This window comes from Schistocerca serialis, chromosome 8 (genome assembly GCF_023864345.2).
Source record: "Schistocerca serialis cubense isolate TAMUIC-IGC-003099 chromosome 8, iqSchSeri2.2, whole genome shotgun sequence".
Taxonomy (NCBI): Eukaryota; Metazoa; Arthropoda; class Insecta; order Orthoptera; family Acrididae; genus Schistocerca; species Schistocerca serialis.
The window spans coordinates 366,031,757-366,055,908 of record NC_064645.1 but is presented as its reverse complement, the minus strand read 5'-3'; the positions used below and the strand labels follow the sequence as shown (position 1 = coordinate 366,055,908).

The window sequence follows — 24,152 nt, the reverse complement described above, 5'->3', positions numbered from 1 at the left end:
TACAGATGATTAATTGTTGCACCCAGCTGTCTCCCGCAAGTTAAAACTATTCGATGAGGACGCTGTAATTTTGTCTCTTAAACCGGCTATTTCGCTTATCCCACACTCAAACATGTTCCTCCGATTTCCCTGATTTACGAGGGCTATTTCTTTTCTTTTCTTCTTTTCCGACCTCCGATGAGTCGAGAAGTTTGAACCACAGTAAAAGTCCAACCAAGCCTTGCACAGATGTCTTGCGTAGTGTCTGTAGTATGCCCATCGATGGCATCACGTCACACTTTTCAGTTCTGAGCGTACGGTGAGGACATAATGATGATTGGAACAATAGTCTCTCCTGTCGATTGTGAACAAGCTCAGGAAGGGTTCCGCCTGCTTTCATGCATTGCCGTTCTTCGTGACAGTGCTCGGCCACACACTGCATCTGGAACAGCGATGCTGCTGCAGCGTTTTCAGTGGGAAGTGTTTGATGACCCGCCGTACATCTCGGACTTCGTTCCCTCTAATTTTTATCTCTTCGCTCACGTGAGCCGCTGGCTATGAGGACAGCGTTCTGGCACAGACAGCAAGCTGCAGACCAGCGTAGGGAATTGTTAGAAAGCACATGGGGCTGGCCTTCAATGACAAGGATATTGGATACTTAGTATCATGCTACGGCTATATTCTAAGTCGGAGCGACGCCTTTGCTGAGAAGTAGCTGGAAGGTGTAGCTAGCTGTTGCAAATAAAACAGTTTTTATTTTCACCGTAGTTTCGATTTTGCGAACGATCGGAGGTTGAAAAAATAGTAGCCGTCGCAGTTTCCTTGTGTTGACTTTGAACCAATTCGGGACAATGCTGGGACAGCTTCCTCACAAAATAGTATAGAATTTCCTTCTTTATCCTTGTCCAACTGAGCTACAACACGTTATCTTCCGTGAGCTTATTGTGCAATGAATCTTAAACATTCTTTCTCTCCGTCCTCCTCTGGAACATTCTCATACCTAATCTACCTGACTGGGTCAAGCAGCATTCCATTATCACAGCGTTACGTGAATGTTTCTCTCACAAATCTGCAGTAAAATTTATTCACATTTAAAGCAAACTGTCCATCATAGCACCAAGTAGGAATTATGTACACGTCATCCTGGATTCATTGATTACACTACAATGTTTTCCTACACACAACGCCGACATTAGCAAGCGGTCTCAGACAGGTTGTCACACTATCTGGCGAATCGTTGACGTGTATGGAGCACAAGAATGGTTCCAGAAAACTTCTCTAGCCTTACCTGACCGAGATTCGACTTGCAGGACTGCTGTTCCACCACTCAGAGTATCCCGCTTTAGCACGGCCACGTTCCTGTGTGCAGGTGGTGCAGGTGACGGCCGTCGACCTGGACACGGGCAACAACGCCCGGCTCACGTACCGCCTGCTCACCAACGGCACCGACCACGGCGCGCCCTTCGGCGTCTTCCCCAACAGCGGCTGGATCTACCTGCGCGCTCCGCTGGACCGCGAGGCGCGCGACCGCTACCTGCTCACGGTCAGTACACGTAAACAGGGAACCGGCCGGCTGTAGCTGGTTGTCGGTACACATCCATTACTGTCGTGCACAGCAGACCATATACACAGGGTGTACATAAAGTCTGCGAACACTTTCAATTATTTACTGCACAACAACCAAAAACTTTACAGATATCCTATATATTTCATTTTGAAGAGAAACCCTGAAAAGTTTTTTTTGTGTTTTTTTTTTTCATGTATAGCGCCACATCGTAACTTGATAATTTGACGATAGTCTGCGCTAGTTGCAGACATGGCGAGTTCAGATGCGGAGATAACTTTCTGTGTGTGTTGGAGTTCGACAAAAACAAGTGTGCTACAACTGTTCAACGAATGTTTAGAACCAAGTACGGTAAGAAGCCACCAACAAGGAAGACCATTTACCACTGGCATAGCAAACTGGATTTGAGCGTGATTCACCAAAGGTAAATATTTTTTGTGCCTTGTCACGTCGGAAACTGTACGGGCCATTCTTCTTCACCGAGAGCACTGTCGCTGAATATTCCCGCTTGGACATGTTGCCGCAATGGCTGACGCCTCAAATGCAGTCGGACTCTCCGTTCGTCTTTCAGCAGGATGGGGCTCCACTCCATTTTCATCGTGAAGTTCGTGGGTACCTGAACACGGAGCTGCCGCATCGATGGATCGACCGTGCTACAGAAGGGCACAGCTGTTTCATGAAATTGCCTTCCCGATCACCAGATCTCACTCCGTGCGACTTTTTTCTGTGGGGACACATTAAAGATCTGGTGTATGCCCCGCCTCAACCACGGGATGTAGCAGAGCTCCGGGAGAGAATACGGGAAGCGACTGCCACAGTCGACGATGCCATGCTGCGACGGGTGTGGCAAGAATTCGATTACTGTATTGACATCTTCCCGGTCACTCATGGTTCGCATATCGAATATTTGTAAACAAAAAAAAAGTAAATAAAATAAAACCTCTTCAAAATGCAATATGATGACATCTGTACAGTGTTTGGTTCTTGTGCAATACGTAATCAAAGAGTTCCCGGACTTTATGTACACCACTTATACAGGGTGTTTCAGAGTCTTCGCGACACAGGTCCAGGGCTGCGTCACGGGGGACATCTCTTATTACAGACAAAATGTTCGCCGGCTGTGGGACGGCGAACCAGCAGGGACTACTAACCAGCTGTGCAGCGTTCTGCCTACACCAGTAAACTGATAGAATCGTTTTCAACAACGAAACTGGAAGAATAAGTGACTCTAAGCCGAAAAAGATAGTTTGAAAGCGAATCAAGAACTTAGATTTTGCTCGGCGTACCGCCTTTCACGCGGAGAAGATGACTGGATGATAGGCAACACACGTTGCATACAAAGGGCGCAGAGTGCCTATGTCCTGTCGCCTCTTAGGCGCATAACAATTAGAAAAGGAAGCGTCAGTGAACGTCTTGTCTCTGAGAACAGTTGTTCCCCATGACGTGATCTATCAACCGCAGAAGTTTCTCGCAAATACTTTGAAACACAGTGCATAGAGTGTCCGAAAACCTTAGGCTCAAAGTTATACAAATGGCATTAGAGGTACACTTTGCGTAATTTGAGTGATCGCAAATCAATATTTATTTCTTACGGTCATAAACAAATTACAAATTATGGCGGAAAATTAAACTCATACCCACTGCCCAACGTGACAGCCACCAATCTCAATGCATGCATCAAATTTTGCCGCATTCTCTCATGTTTCAAAATACTTACATTTGAATCCTCTACTGTTCCTTAACTTTGATCATAAATGTTTTTATGTACCTGCATTAACCTAAGAGAGGAAGAGTAGCAACTGGTTTGTGATATTAAAATTATCCTTCATTTTCCGCCGTCTCAGTTCCACAATGTCTGTAGTGATTACTGGTTTCGAACTAAGTTAATTAATTGTATTCTCAAACAATGGAAAATCCAGGATGGAATGTAACAATATCAGAGAAGGGAAGTTGCTACTCTCCATATAGTAGAGATGCTGAGACGGGATAGGCACAATAAAAAGATTCATACAATTTAAGCCTTGTGCAATTAAGGCTTTTGTCAGCAGTAGACACACATACACACACGCACACACACACTCACATAAACGCAACTTGCACACACATCTGCAGTCTCAGAGAGCTGAGACCACAGTCAGTATAGACAGTGTTATATTTGAATTTCTAGCTGAAGATCCGTTTGAAGAGTTCTGCGCAACTGCGGTTGCCACTTAATAAAACCGAAAACGCCATTTATGGATGTCCTGAGTCCTGGAAGCGCGTTGGGAACAGCAAGACTCAATATTCGCTACGTATTGTGAGCTTACGTAAAGTAGCTACTACATAGTCTGATTAAAATTACTTGGTAGTTGACGCTTCAGGGACTGGAGCTTCAGAGCGCTCAAAGTCACACCCGAACCGCTCGCCGCCGCCAAACAGTTGGTGAGTTCGAGTTATTCTGCTTTCTTTCTTGTTGTGTTTGGATCCAGAATCCTGCATCTGACCCTTAGTTAAGTATTTCACCACCCATGATAACCATAAAACAACACACACAACGATGCTAACAACATACAAGCGTTTCAGACACAGCACTAACCAAACACTACTAGATCCTCGCACATAGGACGTGACTCAGCATCACGTATACAGTTATTATAATCTGAGAAATCTGCTTAAATTAGAAAAGTTTCGCACGACATTAGTTGAAGCCAAATTTTTGAAGGCAGCAATTCATCGTTGTTACCGGACTATGAGTCACAAATGTAACGCTTGAACATCTTCCTCTCGTAGTGTAGTCGGTAGCGCATTAACTTGCTGTGTAAAATGTTGTAGGTTCGAACCTTGTGAAGAACAGCGATAATTTTTTATTTCCAAGGCTAATCAAAACACTTTCACTATTATTTTCATACAAATAATTGATTTCAATGCATTTTTTGATTTCTGATACTTTGTCACGTCATTTTCATTATCGTACTGACTTTTTTATTGCCCTTACTTTTCTTCGTATCATTCACTTTTCAATTGGAATCTGCCAGTTTGTCTACAAAGCGGCAGTTCGTGTAGCCAGTGTAAAGGTATAAATGAAACTTTTCTCCCTTGAGTTTACTCCTAGAGGTTAGCTTTAACCTCAGTGAAAGAAACGGACGTGATTGTAGTTGTGCCGCCGTTTTCTCGGATACATTGCACATCACGAGGTTGTGGATAGGTTAGGACACGAGCTCAAATTCAGGGCTACAATAAACGTCGTCAACGGTAGTTCAGTCACTGGTCACTTAAAATCATCTGCCGACAGAGCATCTCGCGTTTTCGCCATACCTCACAGTGGCCGCCAGCAACATTGTTCCGCGTTACACATTGACAGCATTTGTGAACTGACTCGTCGTGTTTCTGTGTCACCTGTAATCGAGCGGTAGCCGGCTGCAACACTGCAGTGGCAAGTGACAGACGTCAACTATCAAGTAATTTTAATCAGACCATAGTATTCTGTGTTCGAGGGTCACTCCAAAAGAAATGCACACTATTTTTTTTAATCCATCTTTTATTCTGCATGTTTGAAAGTTTTACAGTGTGTAGATACATCCTTTAGGAACAATATTTTCATTTCTCCACATTATTTCCATCCCTCTCAACTGCCTTACGCCATCTTGGAACCAGCGCCTGTAAAAAATGGTTCAAATGGCTCTGAGCACTATGGGACTCAACATCTTAGGTCAGAAGTCCCCTAGAAGTTAGAACTACTTAAACCTAACTAACCTAAGGACATCACACACACCCATGCCCGAGGCAGGATTCGAACCTGCGACCGCAGCAGTCCCGCGGTTCCGGACTGCAGCGCCAGAACCGCACGGCCACCGCAGCCGGCCCAGCGCCTGTATACCCACACGGGAAAATTCTGGACCAACCTGTTGGAGCCACTGTTTGGCAGCGTGCACAAGGGAGTCATCATCTTCAAACCTTGTTCCACGAAGAGAGTCTTTCAGTTTCCCAAAGAGATGATAGTCACATGGAACGAGGTCAGGACTGTAAGGCGGGTGTTTCAGTGTTGTGACCCGGAGTTTCGTGATCGCTTCCATGGTTTTTTGACTGACATGTGGCCGTGCATTGTCGTGCAACAGCAAAACATCCTGCTTTTGCCGATGTGGTCGAACACGACTCAGTCGAGCTTGAAGTTTCTTCAGTGTCGTCACATATTCATCAGAATTTATGGTGGTTCCACTTGTCATGATGTCCACAAGAAAGAGTCCTTCGGAATCGAAAAACACCGTAGCCTTAATTTTTCTAGCAGAAGGTGTGGTTTTGGATTTTTTTTTCTTGGGTAATTTGCATGATGCCACTCCATTGACTTCCTCTTCGTCTCTGGTGAAAAATGATGGAGCCATGTTTCATCACCTGTCACAATTCTTCCAAGAACTTCATATCGACCTTTCTCGTACTGTTCCAAAAGTTCGCTGCATACCGATTTTCTTGTTTCTTTGTGAGCCACTGTCAACATCGTGGGAACCCACCTGGCACAAAACTTTTTTAACGCGAACACTTTCAGCATTCTGCGAACACTTCCTTTCCCTGTCCCAACGTAGCGTGACAGTTCGTTCACTGTGACGCGTCTGTCAGCAGTCACCAATTCGTTAACTCTCTGCACATTGTCTGGAGTGTGTGCAGTACGAGCCCTGCCTCTGCGAGGACAATCCTCAATATTTTCGTGCCCGCTTTCGTCACGTAACCTGCTTGCCCACCGACTAACTGTACTGCGATCGACAGCAGCATCTCCGTACACCTTTTTGAACCTCTTGCGAGTGTTTTCTACTGTCTCGTTTTCACAGCACAGGAATTCTATGACAGCACGTTCCTTCTGACGAACGTCAAGTGTAGCAACCATCTTGAAGACATGCTGTGACGGCGCCACTCACGGGAACAGGCTGAACTAAATTTGAAAACAAGCGTGAAGGATGTATCTACACACTGTAAAACTTGCACACATGCAGAATGAAAACTGTATTTTTACGAAAATAGTGTGCATTTCTTTTGGAGTTACACTCGTAATTTTATTTGAGACCTGATAATGATCTTGTTATAGCGTAATTGATCGCCATAAACATTGTGCATCTGAGATGTAAGAAATAAAGGATGATTTTGATACCATGTACTTACGTTTCTTAATATGGCATGCATTACAATCAAGTGTGATACCTGGTGATTCCAACACAGACAGCCAGCAACATGGATACGAGTAGTAAGGGTGGAAGTATGTGTGGGATTGTGTAATTTTGGAGGGTACGTGTGGTGTAACTGCAGGTTTGGTGGATATGGATGGTGATACGGAACCACGCGAGGAATTGCATGGTGAATAATGGACTTAGGGAAGCTTAGGAAAAAGGGTCTCGATACAAGAGTTCGAATATGGAGGGAGCTGAGAGGAGCCCGTGCACAGAGGAATAAAGGGAGGCTCTCTCAGATCTGGTCCGAAATGTGGGCTCAGTATCGTGGAGGTACAGAGTGGTGGTCTAAATGTACTCGTGTGGGTGTGGGAAAAGCGCCGGTGGCCAGTGCAGGGCAGGCGCCGCGCTGGGCTGGTGCACAGTGGCTGGAGCTGAGTGGCGTGCGCAGGTGGCGGCGACGGACAACGGCTCGCCGGCCAGCTCGGCGACGGCGCGCGTGCTGGTGACGGTGCTGGACGCCAACGACAACGAGCCGCGCTTCTCGCAGGACGCGTACGACTTCTCCGTGGAGGAGAACCTGCCGCGCGGCGCGCACGTCGGCCAGCTGAGCGCCGCCGACGCCGACTTGGGCGCCAACGCCGCCGTGCGCTACCACCTCATCCCCGCCAACTCCAGCTTCCACGTCAACCCCGTCACCGGTGAGTGCCGCCGACCGAGAGCCGCCGGCTGCCGAGGCGCCAGGGGCAGCCGGCCGCACTCGCACACTTGTCTGTTCCCGGACGCGTATCTACTGTACTTGCGACCGTAACGTGGATGTTGTCTGCTTTGCCTCTAAACAAAACACAGGTTTACAAAATGCAGGGACGGATTCCTAACTGGAAATGAAGGAAAAAATTTCCTACCAACATGTGGCTGGAAATGGACGTTGCGTGTCCAACGAAAACAAACCGTCCCGGACCACAGTACACAGCTGCACCGCATCCACGTCACAACCGAAATTCAAAGTGGCATTCGTGGGATTTCAGGTGATAGAAATAGTTGCGGTTGTCATGCACGATACACATAATCGTACTTTGGTTTGCACTATGTTGGCGGCCCACTTGCCTGGAGCTTGTACTAGTGTTCGTCCCAATATCCCGTACAACCTGCTCCTCCAGATCTGGTGTACACACAGTCCGCCGCCTCTCTGCAAGTTCGTCTGTCCGAAAGGACCCATGATCACACAAACGCCCAAAAAGGGCTCGAAATGTTGTGTGATGTAGTTATTGCCTGTGATGGCACTTGTTTTGGTATAAGAACCTTCAACATCGCAGCGCGTCAGCAATCGTTGGTTAATATATTAAAAAACTAGAAACCAGCCTCGATTGCGAAAAAAGCACCTAGTGTTAACCTAGGTTTCGGCGTAGACAACTACACCTTCTTCAGAACAATAAAACCCACCACTACTTAACTACAGTTTATGGCGAGTCATGGCCCATCGAACATAGGCCGGTGTGAGCTGGAGCGTACACCATTTAGTTAAGTAGTGGTTTTGGCTTTGTACATATGTATTGTTTGTGTTTTCCTTTTTTTCGTTTATAAATGTGTAGCTATGGTGTTCTTTTAATCATTGACAAAGGTCGTCTTAGGCACTTGTGGGTTTTATTGTTGTTCTGAAGAAGGTGCAGTTATCTACGCCGAAACCTAGATTAACACTAGGTGCTTTTTTCGCAATCGAGACGGTTTCTAGTTTTTTAATATGTTTTGGTATAGTCGGGCTGCCTTTCGACCGCTTCCATCTGCTTGGCCGTACACAGACACCACCTTGACTTGTTCCCGGTATGAATATCGGACCATTATGCTGCTTACAGTACGTTCCGTCAGTCACACAGCTTGCAACGCACAGGAGACGCACGATGCATGCTCAGAGTAACTGTCATTCGCCAGCGCCGTCTACCGTGGCAGCGATGCATTTCCAATAAAATATTCATAGGACCTTTTTCCATCATTTCCAGTCTTGAATCCGTCTCTGCAATTTGTCGACTTTTTTTAATGTTGACCTTGTCTACTTTTATGTAAATGAATGAAATCTAGATCCGTTTCTAAAATTAATTCTTACGTATTCTTAGTGAAAATCAGTGGCGTACTGTTGATGCTAATATTAAGTACGCATGATCCTCTACTGTTTCCTGTGAATGCCTGTTTCAGTACGACATTTTCTGTGTAACAAACCTGTACTGCTGTAGTAAGGGCCAGCTGTAAAGTAACGGCAACGTATACAGATCCGAGAAACTGGAAGTTTTGTGTGAACAACAATTGCCTGAGCTCTTTCCACACAAAGCTACAAAGTATCCATTCCACATAAACGTAAACGTGCTGTAAGGATATCTGAAGTCCATCCTTCAACTTCGAGTAACGAACTGTTTAAAAAAACTCGGCGTACCACCATCTGCCACACAATACACTTTTCAGTTTTGTTCTGAATAATCAGGCACAGTTTGAAAATAATAGTATCATTCATAAATACAATGCGAGAAACAAAAATAACCTCTGCCATCTACAACTTAACCTTGCACTTGCATACAAACGACTAAAGTAGACAGCCATAAATCAACCGTAAAAACATTCCACCATGTCTTTTCTGAATTAATGATGAAGGCAGATAACGAAATAAAAAATATCATTTGCACTTGACAACTCCTTCTATTTCCATAAAGTAATTTGTGAGTTGATAGTACGTATGCAGTTGGCTTACATTTATCAGATTCCTTGCAGATTAAATATAAAAAGTCAAATTATGTCAGTGACTAGCCACATTGTTACAGACAGAATGTGTCTTATTTGTGAACCTACTGACATGTTCCATGTGGCGAGTTGTCACAAATATGACCCATGGAAGATGAAAACATAAAAAAAACACCTAGACTGACCTAAAATCAAATAATGTCGTGACATTCTCCTTGTGATCTGACATTCGGAGAGTGAAACGGGAGATCTTGTTCTCGGATGGGGTACTGCGATACTCGACGTCAGTTCTTAAGCATTTCGAGGACTCGTTTCGGTACCCGACTGGTCCTACACTAGCCTGCAGCACCAGAAGCTGCCCCGCTCATTTTGTTCTGTGTAAATGTTCAGAGTGGGTGACAGAGCCTGCGAGATAGTGTCACGGAATATTTGAATTACGGTCCTTTTTATTTTGTGCGATTACTGGAACAGTCTTCGTATGGAGTACAGTAGAGTACTTCTCAGTTTTGTAGCGCGACTTTCTACCTCGACTCCGGTTTTTAGGAGGATTCTAAAAATAGAGAGCGATGAAACAATATTGTTGTCATTTGTGCTGAAATCCACAAGAAGTCGGTGGCCGCATTGGGACCAGCCGTAGACCCCACAACTTTGGCGGTTGTTTCGACAGAAGCGTGCACGCTCGTGTAGCGCTGTCCTCAGGTGCGCGGATACGCCTTTCGCCCCACAGAGGAAAATCGCCGCAGCGCCGCACGCTTACGGCTCGCCGCTGCCGGAAACACGAAGAGCAAAACTCGGGGCAAAGTACTCGACACAATGGTAACACAATAATGACAATAACAAAAAGCGACGCTGTTGTTTCATCGTTTTAAATGAACCGCTCACGCGAAAGTAACAAAGTAATTTATTAGCAGTACGTCGTAGAACGGGCGGAGCGACCGTAAAGGAATTGGAAATTGAGTGGCAGCGGGGCTTCAATCACGGGTGTGCAGCCGGTAATGGGCGGGGGGCGGCCTCTCTGCCGGCTGGCGGCGGGCAGCCGCGACCCCGGGGTCGAGGCCGCCGCCGCTACACGCCACACACACTACACGCCACACACCGCACACCGCACACCACACTCTACACTTCTCGCACCGCTGTTTGCGAGACCGCGGCGCGGGGGTACGTGCTTCCGCCCGAGCGTCGCAGAGCAACACAGACGTACAGCGAAACGAATCTTCTGTTTCGTTCACTTTAGTTGACACGTACTGCTTCACAGGTTACTCAGTTCAGCTTCCATAGACGATCTGACCGATCTTTTAGACAAATTGTGTAGAATGAGCAAGTGCACGGTATATATAAACACGACTAGTGTTAACATTACTGAACGTGTTATTTTTCAGTCCTAATCATGCAACTACATTACAAGTAGCCAGTTTTTAAATCAAAGCTCGTCTATGGTGTAGGAGGAGTCGTCCAGAAGAAAAGATTTTAGGCTAGATTCAACTCTTGCTTTCTTATCTGTCAGACATTTTATGTTATCGGGCAAACCATGAAAATTTTTATTGATGAACATACACCGGCGTCCAAAATTAAAGCAACAAACGGAAATTTTGCAAGACCGCTTTTATTTTGCACAAAACGGTATAAAAAGGTGATAGTACAGTAGAAACTTTGTAAAGAATACAGAACGTGATCAACTGCAACATGCATAACTGTAGACAAACATGTTCTTCGTTTTTTTCCAACTGAACGGATTGGTACACAAATTCCGACAACTGGTTAATGTGCACAGCATGAGGTGTGACGACCTCTGGCACCAATGCAGGCCTGACAACAATGCTGTGAATGGTGTCATCAATCTCATGTTGAGGCAGTAACGCCCATTCTTCCTGCGGAGCTGCCCACAAGTCTTGGTGAGTGGTTGGTGGAAGCTGACGTGTGCAACCCGTCTCCCTAGTGCATCCCAGACATACTCCGTGGTATTGAGGTCGGGAAAGCGAGCAGGCCACGCCACGTATGCAACATCTTCCTTTTCCAAAAAAACATCAACCACCCGTGCTCTATGAGGTCGAGCATTATTGCCCATGAGTACGAAGTCTGGGCCCCACAGCACCTCCCAACAACCGCTCTTGAGATCCCAAGATCACCTCAAGGCTCCTAACAGCAGTTAAATCTTGCTGATTCACCCGTACAATTTCATGAAGAGTGGTCAACATAATTCTTGCCCACGCCATTAGGGATCCTCCTAGATATCGGTCTCCTTTCACAACGTGTTCCATGTGCCCACCAGATGTGAATCCGTCGAGAAACGCTCTCCAGACCAAATCGGGTCTCGTCTGTGAAAAGAACATTTGCCCAGCATTCGACCGTCCAGATGGCATGTTGACGCCTCCACTTTAGCCATTCCCTTCTGTGAAGACACGTCAGAGGTAAACAGACAGCAGGTCTCCGGCATTAAAGGCCACTGTGTCGAAACCTTCTCTACATCGGTTGCCCCGATACAACACGTCCAGTGGATGCTGCGAGAACAGATGCCTGTTGCTACACAGTACTAAGGAGTTACCGTCATGCCTTTAGAGCCAAATAACGGTCCTCTCTTCCTGACGTCAAGCGTGATCTGTCCTGCCCTGGTCTTCGTTATACAGTTGTCCCGTGAGGATCATGGGAGTAAAGTAAGAGATGAGGAGCGCACGGAAGCATGGAGGCATTTCTCCTTCGTTCATTATGCGAGTAGAATGCGATAGGAAGTCGATAATATTGCTACCAGATAGACTTCTCCAGGCACTCTACACTGGCTTGCGGAGTATATACGTAGATATATAAGACAGAGAGCTTTCCAAACATTATACTGTGTGCAAGTGTTGTTATTTAACTTTCGATTTCTCCGCATCGTTACTCACATTACTGCCACGTAGCACTGTTGGTAGTCTGTGGGTCTGAGGAGAATATTGGGCTCTACAACGATTTGCTGGTGTTCATTACAGCCACCTACTGGAAACATTATTTTAATGTTGTCGCACATGACTTATCAGTCGCCTTCTTCCTTCCGAGTACAGCGTTGTTAAGTCTGCATTACAATCACTTAATATTCTACACACTTTCCAGTGTTCATTATCCAATCAATCTTGCGACACAGAAGACATTCTGGAGACAGCAGAGTGGGCGGCCGACCTGTCATGTCCAGCAGTCAGTGGCTACTGGCTAATGCTTCTCTCCTTGGCCCATCGGCCACTATGGAGTCGTGCATGAGATTTCTCAAGATTTTTCCATCGTTTGAAATTCTTCTTGGAATGTGTTGTTAATAATAAATTTCACTGCAAAATATATCTTAGGTTTTCCAGTCTGATTAGTTTTTGTGCCCTTTTTGCTAGAAATTTTGTTGTTTCAATACCCTTTCAGCCACAGTGAGTTGAACACATAGCCTAACACACGACAGTCACGCTTAACAGTGAAATGTTGTGAATGGGTCGAATAAAGAAATAGTACCAATTTTCTGGCTTGGGCCTGCGAATCCGTATCCAATGCGACATTACATTGTCCAGTAGAAATACTCAGTGGAAATACTCGAAATGTCGACGTGTCTGGAAAAAATAAACACAGAAGTGGTTAAAGAACTCTTACTTGTTATCTTATCGACAAGACGGAACATTTCCGTAGAAATGAGTATTAATGTTGTTATGTAAGAACTCTGGTATATTATAGATGATAAAAAGCTTTTTTTACTTCATATGGTTCCAAACCATCTGCCCCCTACCTCTTCAGATATCCACAGTTCTTGCTCAGTACAACTCACAGTTAATGTGACAGAAGTTCAGAGAACGAGCTCCGATAATTCGAGCTCTCTCACACACGTGCCTTCCCTACGTTTGTGTTGCTTGATATGTAAGTCCAGTTGCGAGCAGGGTAGTCGTTCGTAGAAAGCTTCGTCGTCGTACGCAAACAGATCCTCTAATTGCTACCAGTCGCGTAGTAAACTTGGCTGTTGATGTACTTACAAAAAATAGTTAAGACTCTAAACTTTCAATTGTTCTGGATGACTTGGCTACGCTTTATACGTGCGTCACATCGTAACACGATAGTATCCGATTAAATGATTAATGGAGAACATTTGGATTACGTCACATCGGTTAAATGTGTAGGAGTAATACTAAGAAGCGATGTGAAATGGGACGCACAAGCAATGTCTGTAATAGGCAACGCGAACGCAAGACTTGTATTCATCCGGAGAATGTTGGGGAAGTTTAGTGCATCACTAAAATAAATCGCACATAGGACGCTAGTGCAATCATTTCTGGAGTACTGTTCCAGCGTCTGGAGTCCTCACCAAGTAGGTAAGGCAGCAGTCGTCGGAAGACTTCAGAGACGCCCTGTTATTATCATAAGAGGTAGGCATCGCGTTAGCCCATACGGATGTGTAATAGAGAAGCTCGGGGAACTTCTAGTGGGTAAATCTAGAGAACCAGTATTCGAGGAAGACTTTGTAAAGCCAAGGAAACGTGAGGATAAGATGAGAGAGTTTAGGGGGCATGCGGAAGCACATTCACAATCATTTCACCTACCTCAATAATCAAATTGAATAGGACGGAATATCCAGAATGAGATTTTCACTCTGCAGCGGAGTGTGCGCTGATATGAAACTTCCTGACAAACTGTGTGCCAGGCCGAGACTCGAACTCGGGAACTTTGCCTTTCACGGGTAAGTGCTCTACCAACTGAGCTACCCAAGCACGACTCACGCCCCGTCCTCACAGCTTTACTTCTGCCCGAGTTCGAGTCTCGGCCTGGCACACAGTTTTAATCTGTCAGGAAGTTTCATAGGAGAGAAACTCGTTAATGTGGGTACGAAGTACCTTCCGCCACGCACTGTTCAGTGGCTCGCGTACTGTATATGCGGATTTATAACGGGGTCTTGTGTACGTAGCCACCCACACGCGCCTGTATGCGGATTTGGGGCGGCAGCAGTAACTGTTGAGGGTCCCGCCCCGCCTCCGTGTCGCCATGTTGAAGCGGCCGGCGGGCAGCGGGCAGTATTGACCGACTTCAAGTCAAGTCTAAATGAAAAGCAAACAGCGGCCGTCGAAGCCCCGCCTCCCGCGGACAACAACCGGCCATGAGAAACTGGCCGCAGGTAGACGGGGGGGAAAAGTGGCGACCCTGTGCGTACGGGTACAGCTACATCCGCAGCAGTTTGCGGATAAAAGCCTAAACCAATTAGCATATGCGCCAGTATATCTGCGGATATCCGCAGTAATAATGTCTTTGTATTTGAAAGTTAGTAGATCGTGTCCTCATTGACATTTTCGTCTTTTTGCATTACGTGGGATGGAAAATTATTATTGTTATTATTGTTTTAAGTCACTATGATTACTCATTTGGAACGGTTTGCTAGTATCTTGGCTTCAGTGCGCGATTCCATAGGAAGAAAAAATGTTCAAATGTGTGTGAAATCTTATGGGACTTAACTGCTAAGGTCATCAGTCCCTAAGCTTACACACTACTTAACCTAAATTATCCTAAGGACAAACACACACACCCATGCCCGAGGGAGGACTCGAACCTCTGCAGGGGCCAGCCGCACAGTCCATGACTGCAGCGCCTTAGACCGCTCGGCTAATCCCGCGCGACGCCATAGGAAGGGTAGAAGCGTTATCGACATCTGTAAGTCAGTTGTTCGTGTTTTCCATACAACTCCACGTGCCTCCTGTTTCCGTTGGTCCAGTAGATCTGACGAAGACCTCTTTCGTTGACACTGCCAGAGGTGACGTAAACAATTACTGAAACCTATCGCAAAGTTACCTGAAAGCTCTTACAGAATACCTGATTCTTTGGTATCTTAGCTGCGTTGCCCAACTCCTGTTTGTCTAACAGATATGTCACAAATAATGTTTGGTATAAAATTACTTAATCTACCAATGTTCCTCTCAAATAAATTTACAAGCACATAATGCGACGCTTATTATATTGAGGAGGGTAGCAGGTTAACTGAATTAGCATACATTTCGTAAATGAAGTATACACCAACTTCAATCAATTTTTGTTTAACTTCCAAAAGTTGCAAAAATGCCCCACAGAAAATTCACAAAATCCGTTTCCTTAATTTATGACAGAGAGGTATAACGTACGGAGCGTATCAAGAATATGACAAGCTATGCTGCAGCAAAATAAGATCTGATATGCCTCTACGTTTTTCAGCAGAAGAAAATCTAGCCCAGGAGCAATCCCTTCGGCAAATTTCCCAGAAACAGACCGGGTTAAACTAGTTTACCTGCGGATACGGATAAGGCACTTGTGAATGCAGAGCTGATGTGCATCTAATTTCTCTTATCCGCGCAGAGTAATGATAGGCAGGAAACCTCTTATAGACTGGACTTGTTTGAGGCTTAGTGAAACTTCACCGTTTTCGTCGGCGTTATCTTTGTGGTGGATCGTGAAGTCTGCTTCGTGAAATAGGAATTCTCAATTTATCCTCTCGTCTCTTCTTCGGAAGTCCAAGGTCTCTGAGAGCACTCGGTTTGCAAACTAAAGCGTTTTTCAGAGGGGTTTTATCTAGTTCATTTGTCGGTAATAGGTAGTACATTTATATCTAACCCAGCTGATGCCCGGGTGTCCTCATTCAGCGAATTTATTCTCAATTAATTTCGGACGGCTGTCAGTCGTCATTAATGTTTGTTCATCAGACACGCAAGGAAAACTTATATCTTCTGTTAGTAAGATATGCTCCCACTAATTGCTTTTTTGTCCGTCTATCTTCTGATTTATGTCGAAAGTCTTTAATTCCTGTCTGATGGTTTTTTTTATTTCAATCAAAAAGTATATCCAGCCGTTTCTCTCAAAAATTTCATTTTTTGTATTTCAGTGACCCACTTCTCGTTGCTGTTCGGAGACCAGTTCTCACAATAGTACAGCAGTATAGGCACTGCGGTCACTTCATGAAATTTCATTTGTGTGTCCTTCTTTGCCTTGTTGGTAAGCGTTCTCTTTGTATGTCACACATTACTTGGAATTTATTTATATTTTAATTTCCACGTGTGTGCGCCCTCGTTGTTCGGAAGTAAGACCTGATTATCTGCAAATATAATTGCCTTTAAAACTATTTTAAATCGATTTTTGTATCTGTGCCAGTCCTTTATTGTTCCGTCAGTAATATATACTAAAGGAGTGTGGTGATCAGAGGAATCCTTATCCTTGGTTTATGATTTAATCCGTTGTCAACACAGATGGCAATATCAGAATACAGGATGTCCCAGGATGAATGGTTAATATTCAGGGATATGACAGGAATATCATTCGAAACAAAAAAAGTACAATAAACATGCGCTCAAAAATGCATATCTTAAAGAGTTATGAGCACCTCTTTATCTTCGATATTGTGAACAAATGTCTTCTACTGAATGCTCTTCGCTTCCCACATTCTGAGAGGAGGCAGTAGGGGCCAAAACAAGAAAAAATGTTCAGTAAGCATAGGCTCTAAAATGCATATCCTAGAGCTGTGAGAACATGTTCCGATTCGCTACTCTGAAACACCTCTTCTGCTGAACAAGTGGTCATAGCTCTTAAGGTATGCGCCTTAGAGCCCATAATTACTAGACATTTTTGCTTCGAACGATCGTCCCTGTCGCATCCATAAATACTGATCGTTCCTCCTGGAACACCCTGCATAACAACCGCGGAAATTTTATGTTATTTACTGCGTTATTTAGGCTGGGCGGTTTCGGATGATCTGTTACATCAATCAGTTGCGTTATATTTTATAATGCAATTATTCATGTTATTGCAGATAATTAACGGCGCTTTTATCAATATTTTCATCGATTCGTTATAATAACTGTCGTATAAAATTGAAACTCACAACGAGAACGAAAGAAAGAAGAAAAAGAGAAAATAAAAGCAGAAAGGGAAGGGACGGAAAGAAGTGAGGAAGAAGTAAGGCTGATAATATGTTTTCAAGCAAACTGCTGGTAGTGGAGATGAAAGATGAAGACTGAACAACTGTTATTTCAAAGGAAAAGACATTAATTTATTGTGACTACTGTGACTCAACGAAGCGGTTGAAGAGTTAAGATCTCGCACTAGGATTCCGGAGGAGCGGTGTTCAAATCCCCGTCTGGCCATCCAGATGTAGGTTTTTCCGGGGATTCCCCGAGTAACTTAATACGAACACCAGTAGCGATCTTTTGAGCAGGTCACGGCTGATTCTGTTTCCCACCGTCGTCCAGCGAAGTACGTTGAGAGTATGTGAATGTCTGAGCGACTGAAAACAGTTCACCAGATAGATGTGACACTACAGTATTTAGAGGAACAAATTCTGCTTTGTTCCATTGGAAATGTAATACCTTATTTACTTTGTCACACAAGGACGTTATCCGTAGAACAGAAACTTGTAGAGATGTCACACAGGAAGAACAAATGAGTGAACGATCGACTACTGGGCAGCATGTGCTTGTGTTAAATAGCCGATAGGTGCGCAGGCTCTTCCGATACAGCGCGTGTCCACTGGCCAGTTTACATGCTATCTACACTACTGGCCATTAAAATTGCTACACCACGAAGATGACGTGCTACAGACGCGAAATTTAACCGACAGGAAGAAGATGCTGTGATATGCAAATGATTAGCTTTCCAGAGCATTCACACAAGGTTGGCGCCGGTTGCGAACATACAATGTGCTGACATGAGGAAAGTTTCCAACCGATTTCTCATACACAAATAGCAGATGACCGGCGTTGCCTGGTGAAACGTTCTTGTCATGCCTCGTGTAAGGAGGAGAAATGCGTACTATCACGTTTCCGACTTTGATGAAGGTCGGATTGTGGCCTATCGCGATTGCGATTTATCGTATCGCGTCATTGCTGCTCGCGTTGGTCGATATCCAATGAATGTTAGCAGAATATGGAATCGGTGGGTTCAGGAGGGTAATACTGAATGCCGTCGAGATGACATGCATCTTATCCGCACGGCTGTAACGGATCGTGCAGCCACGTCTCGATCCCCGAGTCAACAGATGGTTGGTTGGTTGGTTTGGGGAAGGAGACCAGACAGCGAGGTCATCGGTCTCATCGGATTAGGGAAGGACGGGGAAGGAAGTCGGCCGTGCCCTTTGAAAGGAACCATCCCGGCATTTGCCTGGAGCGATTTAGGAAAATCACGGAAAACGTAAATCAGGATGGCCGGACGCGGGATTGAACCGTCGTCCTCCCGAATGCGAGTCCAATGTCTAACCACTGCGCCACCTCGCTCGGTCAACAGATGGGGGCGTTTGCAAGACAACAACCATCTGCACGAACAGTTCGACGACGTTTGCAGCAGCATGGACTATCAGCTGGGAGACCGTGGCTGCGGTTACCCTTGACGCTGCATCACAGACAGGAGCGCGTGCGATGGTGTACTCAATGACGAACCTGGGTGCACGAATGGCAAAACTTCATTTTTTCTAATGAATCCAGGTTCTGTTTACAGCATCATGATGGCCGCATCCGTGTTTGGCGACATCGAGGTCAACGCACATTGGAAGCGTGTATTCGTCATCGCCATACTGGCGTATCACCCGGCGTGATGGTATGGGGTGCCATTGGTTACACGTCTCGGTCACCTCTTGTTCACATTGACAGAACTTTGAACAGTGGACGTTACATTTCAGATGTGTTACGACCCGTGGCTCTACCCTTCATTCGATCCCTGCGAAACGCTACATTTCAGCAGGATAATGCACGACTGCATGTTGCAGGTCCTGTACGGGCCTTTCTGGATACAGAAAATGTTCGACTTCGCCCTGGGCAGCACATTCTCCAGATCTATCATCACTTGAAAACGTGTGGTCAATGGTGGCCAAGCAACTGGCTCGTCACAATACGCCAGTCACTGCTCTTGATGAACTGCGGTATCGTGTTGAAGCTGCTTGGGCAGCTGTACCTGTAGACACCATCCAAGCTCTGTTTGACTCAATGCTCAGGCGTATCGAGGCCATTATTACGGCCAGAGGTGGTTGTTCTGGGTAATGATTTCTCAGGATCTATGCACCGAAATTGCGTGAAAATGTAATCAGATGTCAGTTCTAGTATAATATATTTGTCCAATGAATACCCGTTTATCGTCTGCATTTCTTCTTGGTGTAGTAATTTTAATGGCCAGTAGTGTAGATAACCGTTCACACAAAATCAGCTGTGTATCGCTTAACACGAGCTTCGGAGGCGCCAGCGACTGACCAGGTGAGCCTAGAAAGAGTCGGAGTGATCTGTCATCGGATGTTCCGCGCGGCACATTCCTGTGACTGGGAACACAGCGGCTGTTGTCCGAGTCTCCGAGGCGGCACCTCCACACAGCCGAGGGTCCCGGGCGCCCCTCGCGACCACTGTGTTTGCAGGCCGGTCCGCCCTCCAAATATTAAACCAGCTATTGTCGGCGAGTCGCTGCGCCCTCAAAGGCTGTTTTATTTTTTCAGTATTATTTTTCGAAATATTGACCGACGGCTCGAGTTACCCCCGGAGCACGACCTCCCACCAGAGGGCCTGGCCTGCCCGGACGTCATGGCGGGTGGCGGTCCCTTTCCTGCCGCCCCCTTCCGTCTCTTTATTGTTCATTCACGAGCCCACATTCTCTCTCGCCTGCCTTCGTCTCCCCCTCGCCCCTCTCCCTGCCGGCAGCGCCCCGCTTCGTACACAGGTGATGCGCGTGGGACGGGTTTGGGAATTTTCCCAAGTACAAACACGGTCCTGGGTGTAATGAAAGTCTTTTCGAGTTTGAGCAGAGGACGAGAATCCTAAATGTGAATGTCGTGTACCAGGTTTACCCGTGTCTGTAAAGGGAGGGCTGCGTCACATTCTCGACGAGCCGTCGCTTCGTGTGTGTGTGTGTGTGTGTGTGTGTGTGTGTGTGAGAGAGAGAGAGAGAGAGAGAGAGAGAGAGAGAGAGAGAGAGAGCATCCGTTTGTGTGTCCGCTTAGCATACAGAGCACAGAGTCGCACAAATGCACGCTTAACGCAGTCTCTTCTTTCATTACTTCGCCAGCAGGCATCCGCACTTTAAGCACGTAGTTTCCCTGGCTGTCCATTTCCTCTGAGCATTTAGCGATGACGGCGGCTTCTGCTCTCGTTCACTCTCTTGAACAGCTGCTATTGTTCGTAATCCCAAGTCGGGTGTTAACGTCAGTGCGCAGTAAACGTGATATTGACTTTACAATTACGCTCTTGTGCGCGTACTGACCATTGGCTGCAGAACCAAAGTAAACGGACCTATTAGTCGTTAAACTACTTATTAACGCGCGACTTTTGTAGCTAATATACGCAAACGTTAGGCCTGTCTGTCGCCAGATATCGCCTCTATCCCCAGCTAACATCTGTGAACCAGAGTGTTTGAGAAAAAAAGACTCGCCCGTTTGCATGTTGAAATATACGTACATATGTCTCTTATAGCTTATCAACATACTGACACGTATTTCAGTCACCACTTCTCATTGCTTTATAACTCAGTCACAACAACTCGCAAAGAAAGCGATATGATACCTGTCACTTGTGGAAAGCCAATTACCTGTATGAGGATCCGAATATGACCAAGTAATCCTCCGTTCGTACGCCAGAAGCCTAAATACCATGCTTAAGGTTTAGTCGTGAAACGTCCCATACGTGTATTGATGTTGCGCCGATAAACTTCGTACATTTTTATTCTGACGCACAAATGAAAGTAGACCTATAGTATTTGATTACAGAAAATGTTCTCTTCCGACTACACAAAGCTCTCAAATGCATTACCCTGTTCTGTCTGTCGCGTATGACGTTCTTTGGTAGAAAAACCATGCTTTTAATTCTGTTTCTGCAAAATGACTTCGTCTATGGAATTTGTCTGCGAACAATGAATCTTCGCTGTGCAGTAGTCTTCTTGTAATTTCTTCTACCTATCATCGTGATTTCCCTGATAGTGAAACATGTAAAGGAAAATAAACTGAATCTGAGCCTGATGTCTTACTATTGTGTAGACCTTGTTAGCTCATGGAAAGAAACGCAAAAAATTGAAGGAGATGGCGAATCAGCATAGTCAAAAATCTGATCTAAATATGATAAATTGAAACAGAAGAGCCCCCAATAACACAGAAAGAACAAGTCATTACATCAACTTCGAAGGGAAATGGTTAAAATCTGCCTCACATATCAAAAATCAAGATGGTTTCGCATCGAAGGATGCAAACATGAAATTGTCGCTGCTCGTATGAACCCCTAAAAATCTTGAAATTTCTATAGTAAAGTGGGAAAACCCGCTAAGTTCATAGTTGACACGCTGTGGAATTAAAGACAGAAGAAAAAGTTATATTTGTAACTTGAAGGAGAGCAATCCGAAAGAAGCATTGGGACACTGAAGTACTTATTGGTGACGTTTGAGTCGTTGTACTCTTCCTTGGGCAGGAACGAAAATAGTAACGAGCTCGACTACGACAGAAAAACAGAGGTACGAAAGCAAAAGGGCTAAATTGACGACCAAGTAAGTAATGGCCAGAGAGAGATAACTTAGAAATAGAGATAATATACCTGAGGTGAAAAAAAACCAGCCTAGGACCATGGAATGGTTCAAATGTCTCTGAGCACTATGGGACTTAACTTCTGAGGTCATCAGTCCCCTAGAACTTAGAACTACTTAAACCTAACTAACCTAAAGACATGACACACATCCATGCCCGAGGCAGGATTCGAACCTGCGACCGTAGCGGTCGCGCGGTTCCAGACTGAAGCGCCTAGAACCGTTCGGCCACACCGGCCGGCACCACGGAATGATTGTGCTCTGTAGAAGAATGGAACTTAAGATAAGGGCTCCCCTACTAAATTGTCACAATGCTTATTCAATTGTCATATTTTCCATACTTCTTAAATCTGTTAGCTATGAAGGAAAATCATGGAGAAAAGACGGTATTGTGCCATCGTATTAGCTATGTGAGTCGCCCTAACATTTGTGGCCAATAGCACCAGAACATCGAAAATTCTGGTCCCCCCCCCCTCACCCCCCCCCCCCTCACCCCCCCCCCCCCCCCCCCGTCCTTGAACTTACCGATCGACCAAGAATAGCGTGTTTCCACAAGAAAGGTAACTGCAGGAAAATACAGAAACTACTGACAAAAATCAGTCTCTCATGGCGTTTGCAATGCGCAGCCATCTACCTACTTTAGCTGCTCTTTCTGCAACAAAAAAGTGTTTAAAGATAATTTTCGTTTCGATGGTGTTAGATTGTTAATTTTATCGTCTGCTCTGCTCTGTACCGTTTGTCAACAACGTCTGTGTGCTCGGTAGAGCGAGTTTTAGGTTCGTCGATGAAATGGCCGCATCTACTACATAAGAAAAGACGGACGCGTCTTCGCCTTGGACTTGTTATTTATCATTATCGTCCAGAAAACGGGTGGTAGGAGAGCACTCCTCCATATCTGATCTCGATACCCCTATTTCCGAAGTAATTTCGTCATCTTCTTCGTCATTTATACGAGGTGCACTCCACAATTTCTATCATTCTCGAAATGAAGTCTAAGATAAGTAAATTACAAAATGACGAAGACCAAAAGTGAAATTATGAGTGAGTGCGTATTACAGTACAAGATCGTCTCGTGCTTATTACGACTAACCGATATCGAAATTAGTTGTACGCGGGCACTGAGGGTGGAGAAACTTTTTCACAGGGTTTGTTAACAAGAAATGTTACGTCTAAGATGAGATGGAGAATGCTGAGTTGAGAAACTAATTAAATGGGCACGGGATTTGAAGTAGTATTGGCCGTAATAACATAGTGCGACTAAGAAGCAAATATAGTCAAGTGTCCGAGCCGAGGTTGCAGGAATTAAGTCGGGGTACGTGATACCCCGGGGAGCGGAGGACGTTTTCTGACCGAACCTGCAATTAAACACAAACGAACCAAGCGGAGCAAAAATGAAAAAGAAAGTACCTCCCAATATAGATTAGAGTTCACTAGAACCTTAACAATTCCTCTTGTCTTCGCTTCTTCTCGTTTTTTTTTTCTCCTTCGTGAAAAAAGAAAACCTTTAGAAGCGAAACGACGCAAAATGATCGTCCATTTAAGATATTAATTGGATGCAAGGCATCAATTTGAGACAGAACGTAACTACTTTTAGTCAACGGAGACAGGGAGAAGTGGTGAGGGAGGGCAGAGCACAGGCTTTCGCCGGCATAATGATCAGAACAAGAGGAGGGGAGGGAAAGAGATGCGGAGGGTATATGACGGGGAGAGAGAGAAATAGAGACAGAGAGGGGGGAGGGCTACTTTAGGGTGGACATGACCGGGGAACAGGCTAGCGTCAAATGGGAAATTAATATTCAATCACGGGCTCTCGTACAAGGTACCGCAACGACAGGTCTCCTTCGAAAGCACGCAGGAATTTCAGCTGACCAAGTTTGTCATGGTGAAACCAAGGTGATAGCTTTTTTTTTTTTTTTTTTTTTTTTTTTGACCTCGTAGATTACTGTTCCTCAAATACGTCGTTCTGTCATCTCTTTCTTAGAACTGTTTGAAATGGAACGTATTTGTCGACTCAGCAATAGGGAATTCGAGAGACAAGCTGAAGTAGCCCTATTGTTCTGCATGTATGAAGTGAAACATTTTACTTCCGTTGGGCTAAAAACTTGAAGTGTGCGTGTGAAGAACTCAAAAAGTGAGAAATGTGTACCTGCACCTGCATTTTTCGGTGGGCGCCAGGTTATGTATTTCGAACCGAATGAGGTGGCGCATCGTATTCTGGAGGATGTGCCTTCCACATTTAGGTGCGCTATAGTTTCCTCAAATCGGAT

At 45.2% G+C, this 24,152-nt stretch overlaps 1 protein-coding gene across 1 annotated transcript in view; it reads left to right on the top strand.

The window, feature by feature from the left end:
- Positions 1-24,152, top strand: part of LOC126417021 (protein dachsous) — a 423,732-nt gene that overhangs the window by 230,339 nt on the left and 169,241 nt on the right. Inside the window, exons 7-8 of the mRNA XM_050084910.1 lie at positions 1,349-1,522; positions 7,127-7,376. Coding sequence (XP_049940867.1) covers positions 1,349-1,522; positions 7,127-7,376 — 424 coding nt within the window. The remainder of the gene's footprint in view (positions 1-1,348; positions 1,523-7,126; positions 7,377-24,152) is intronic.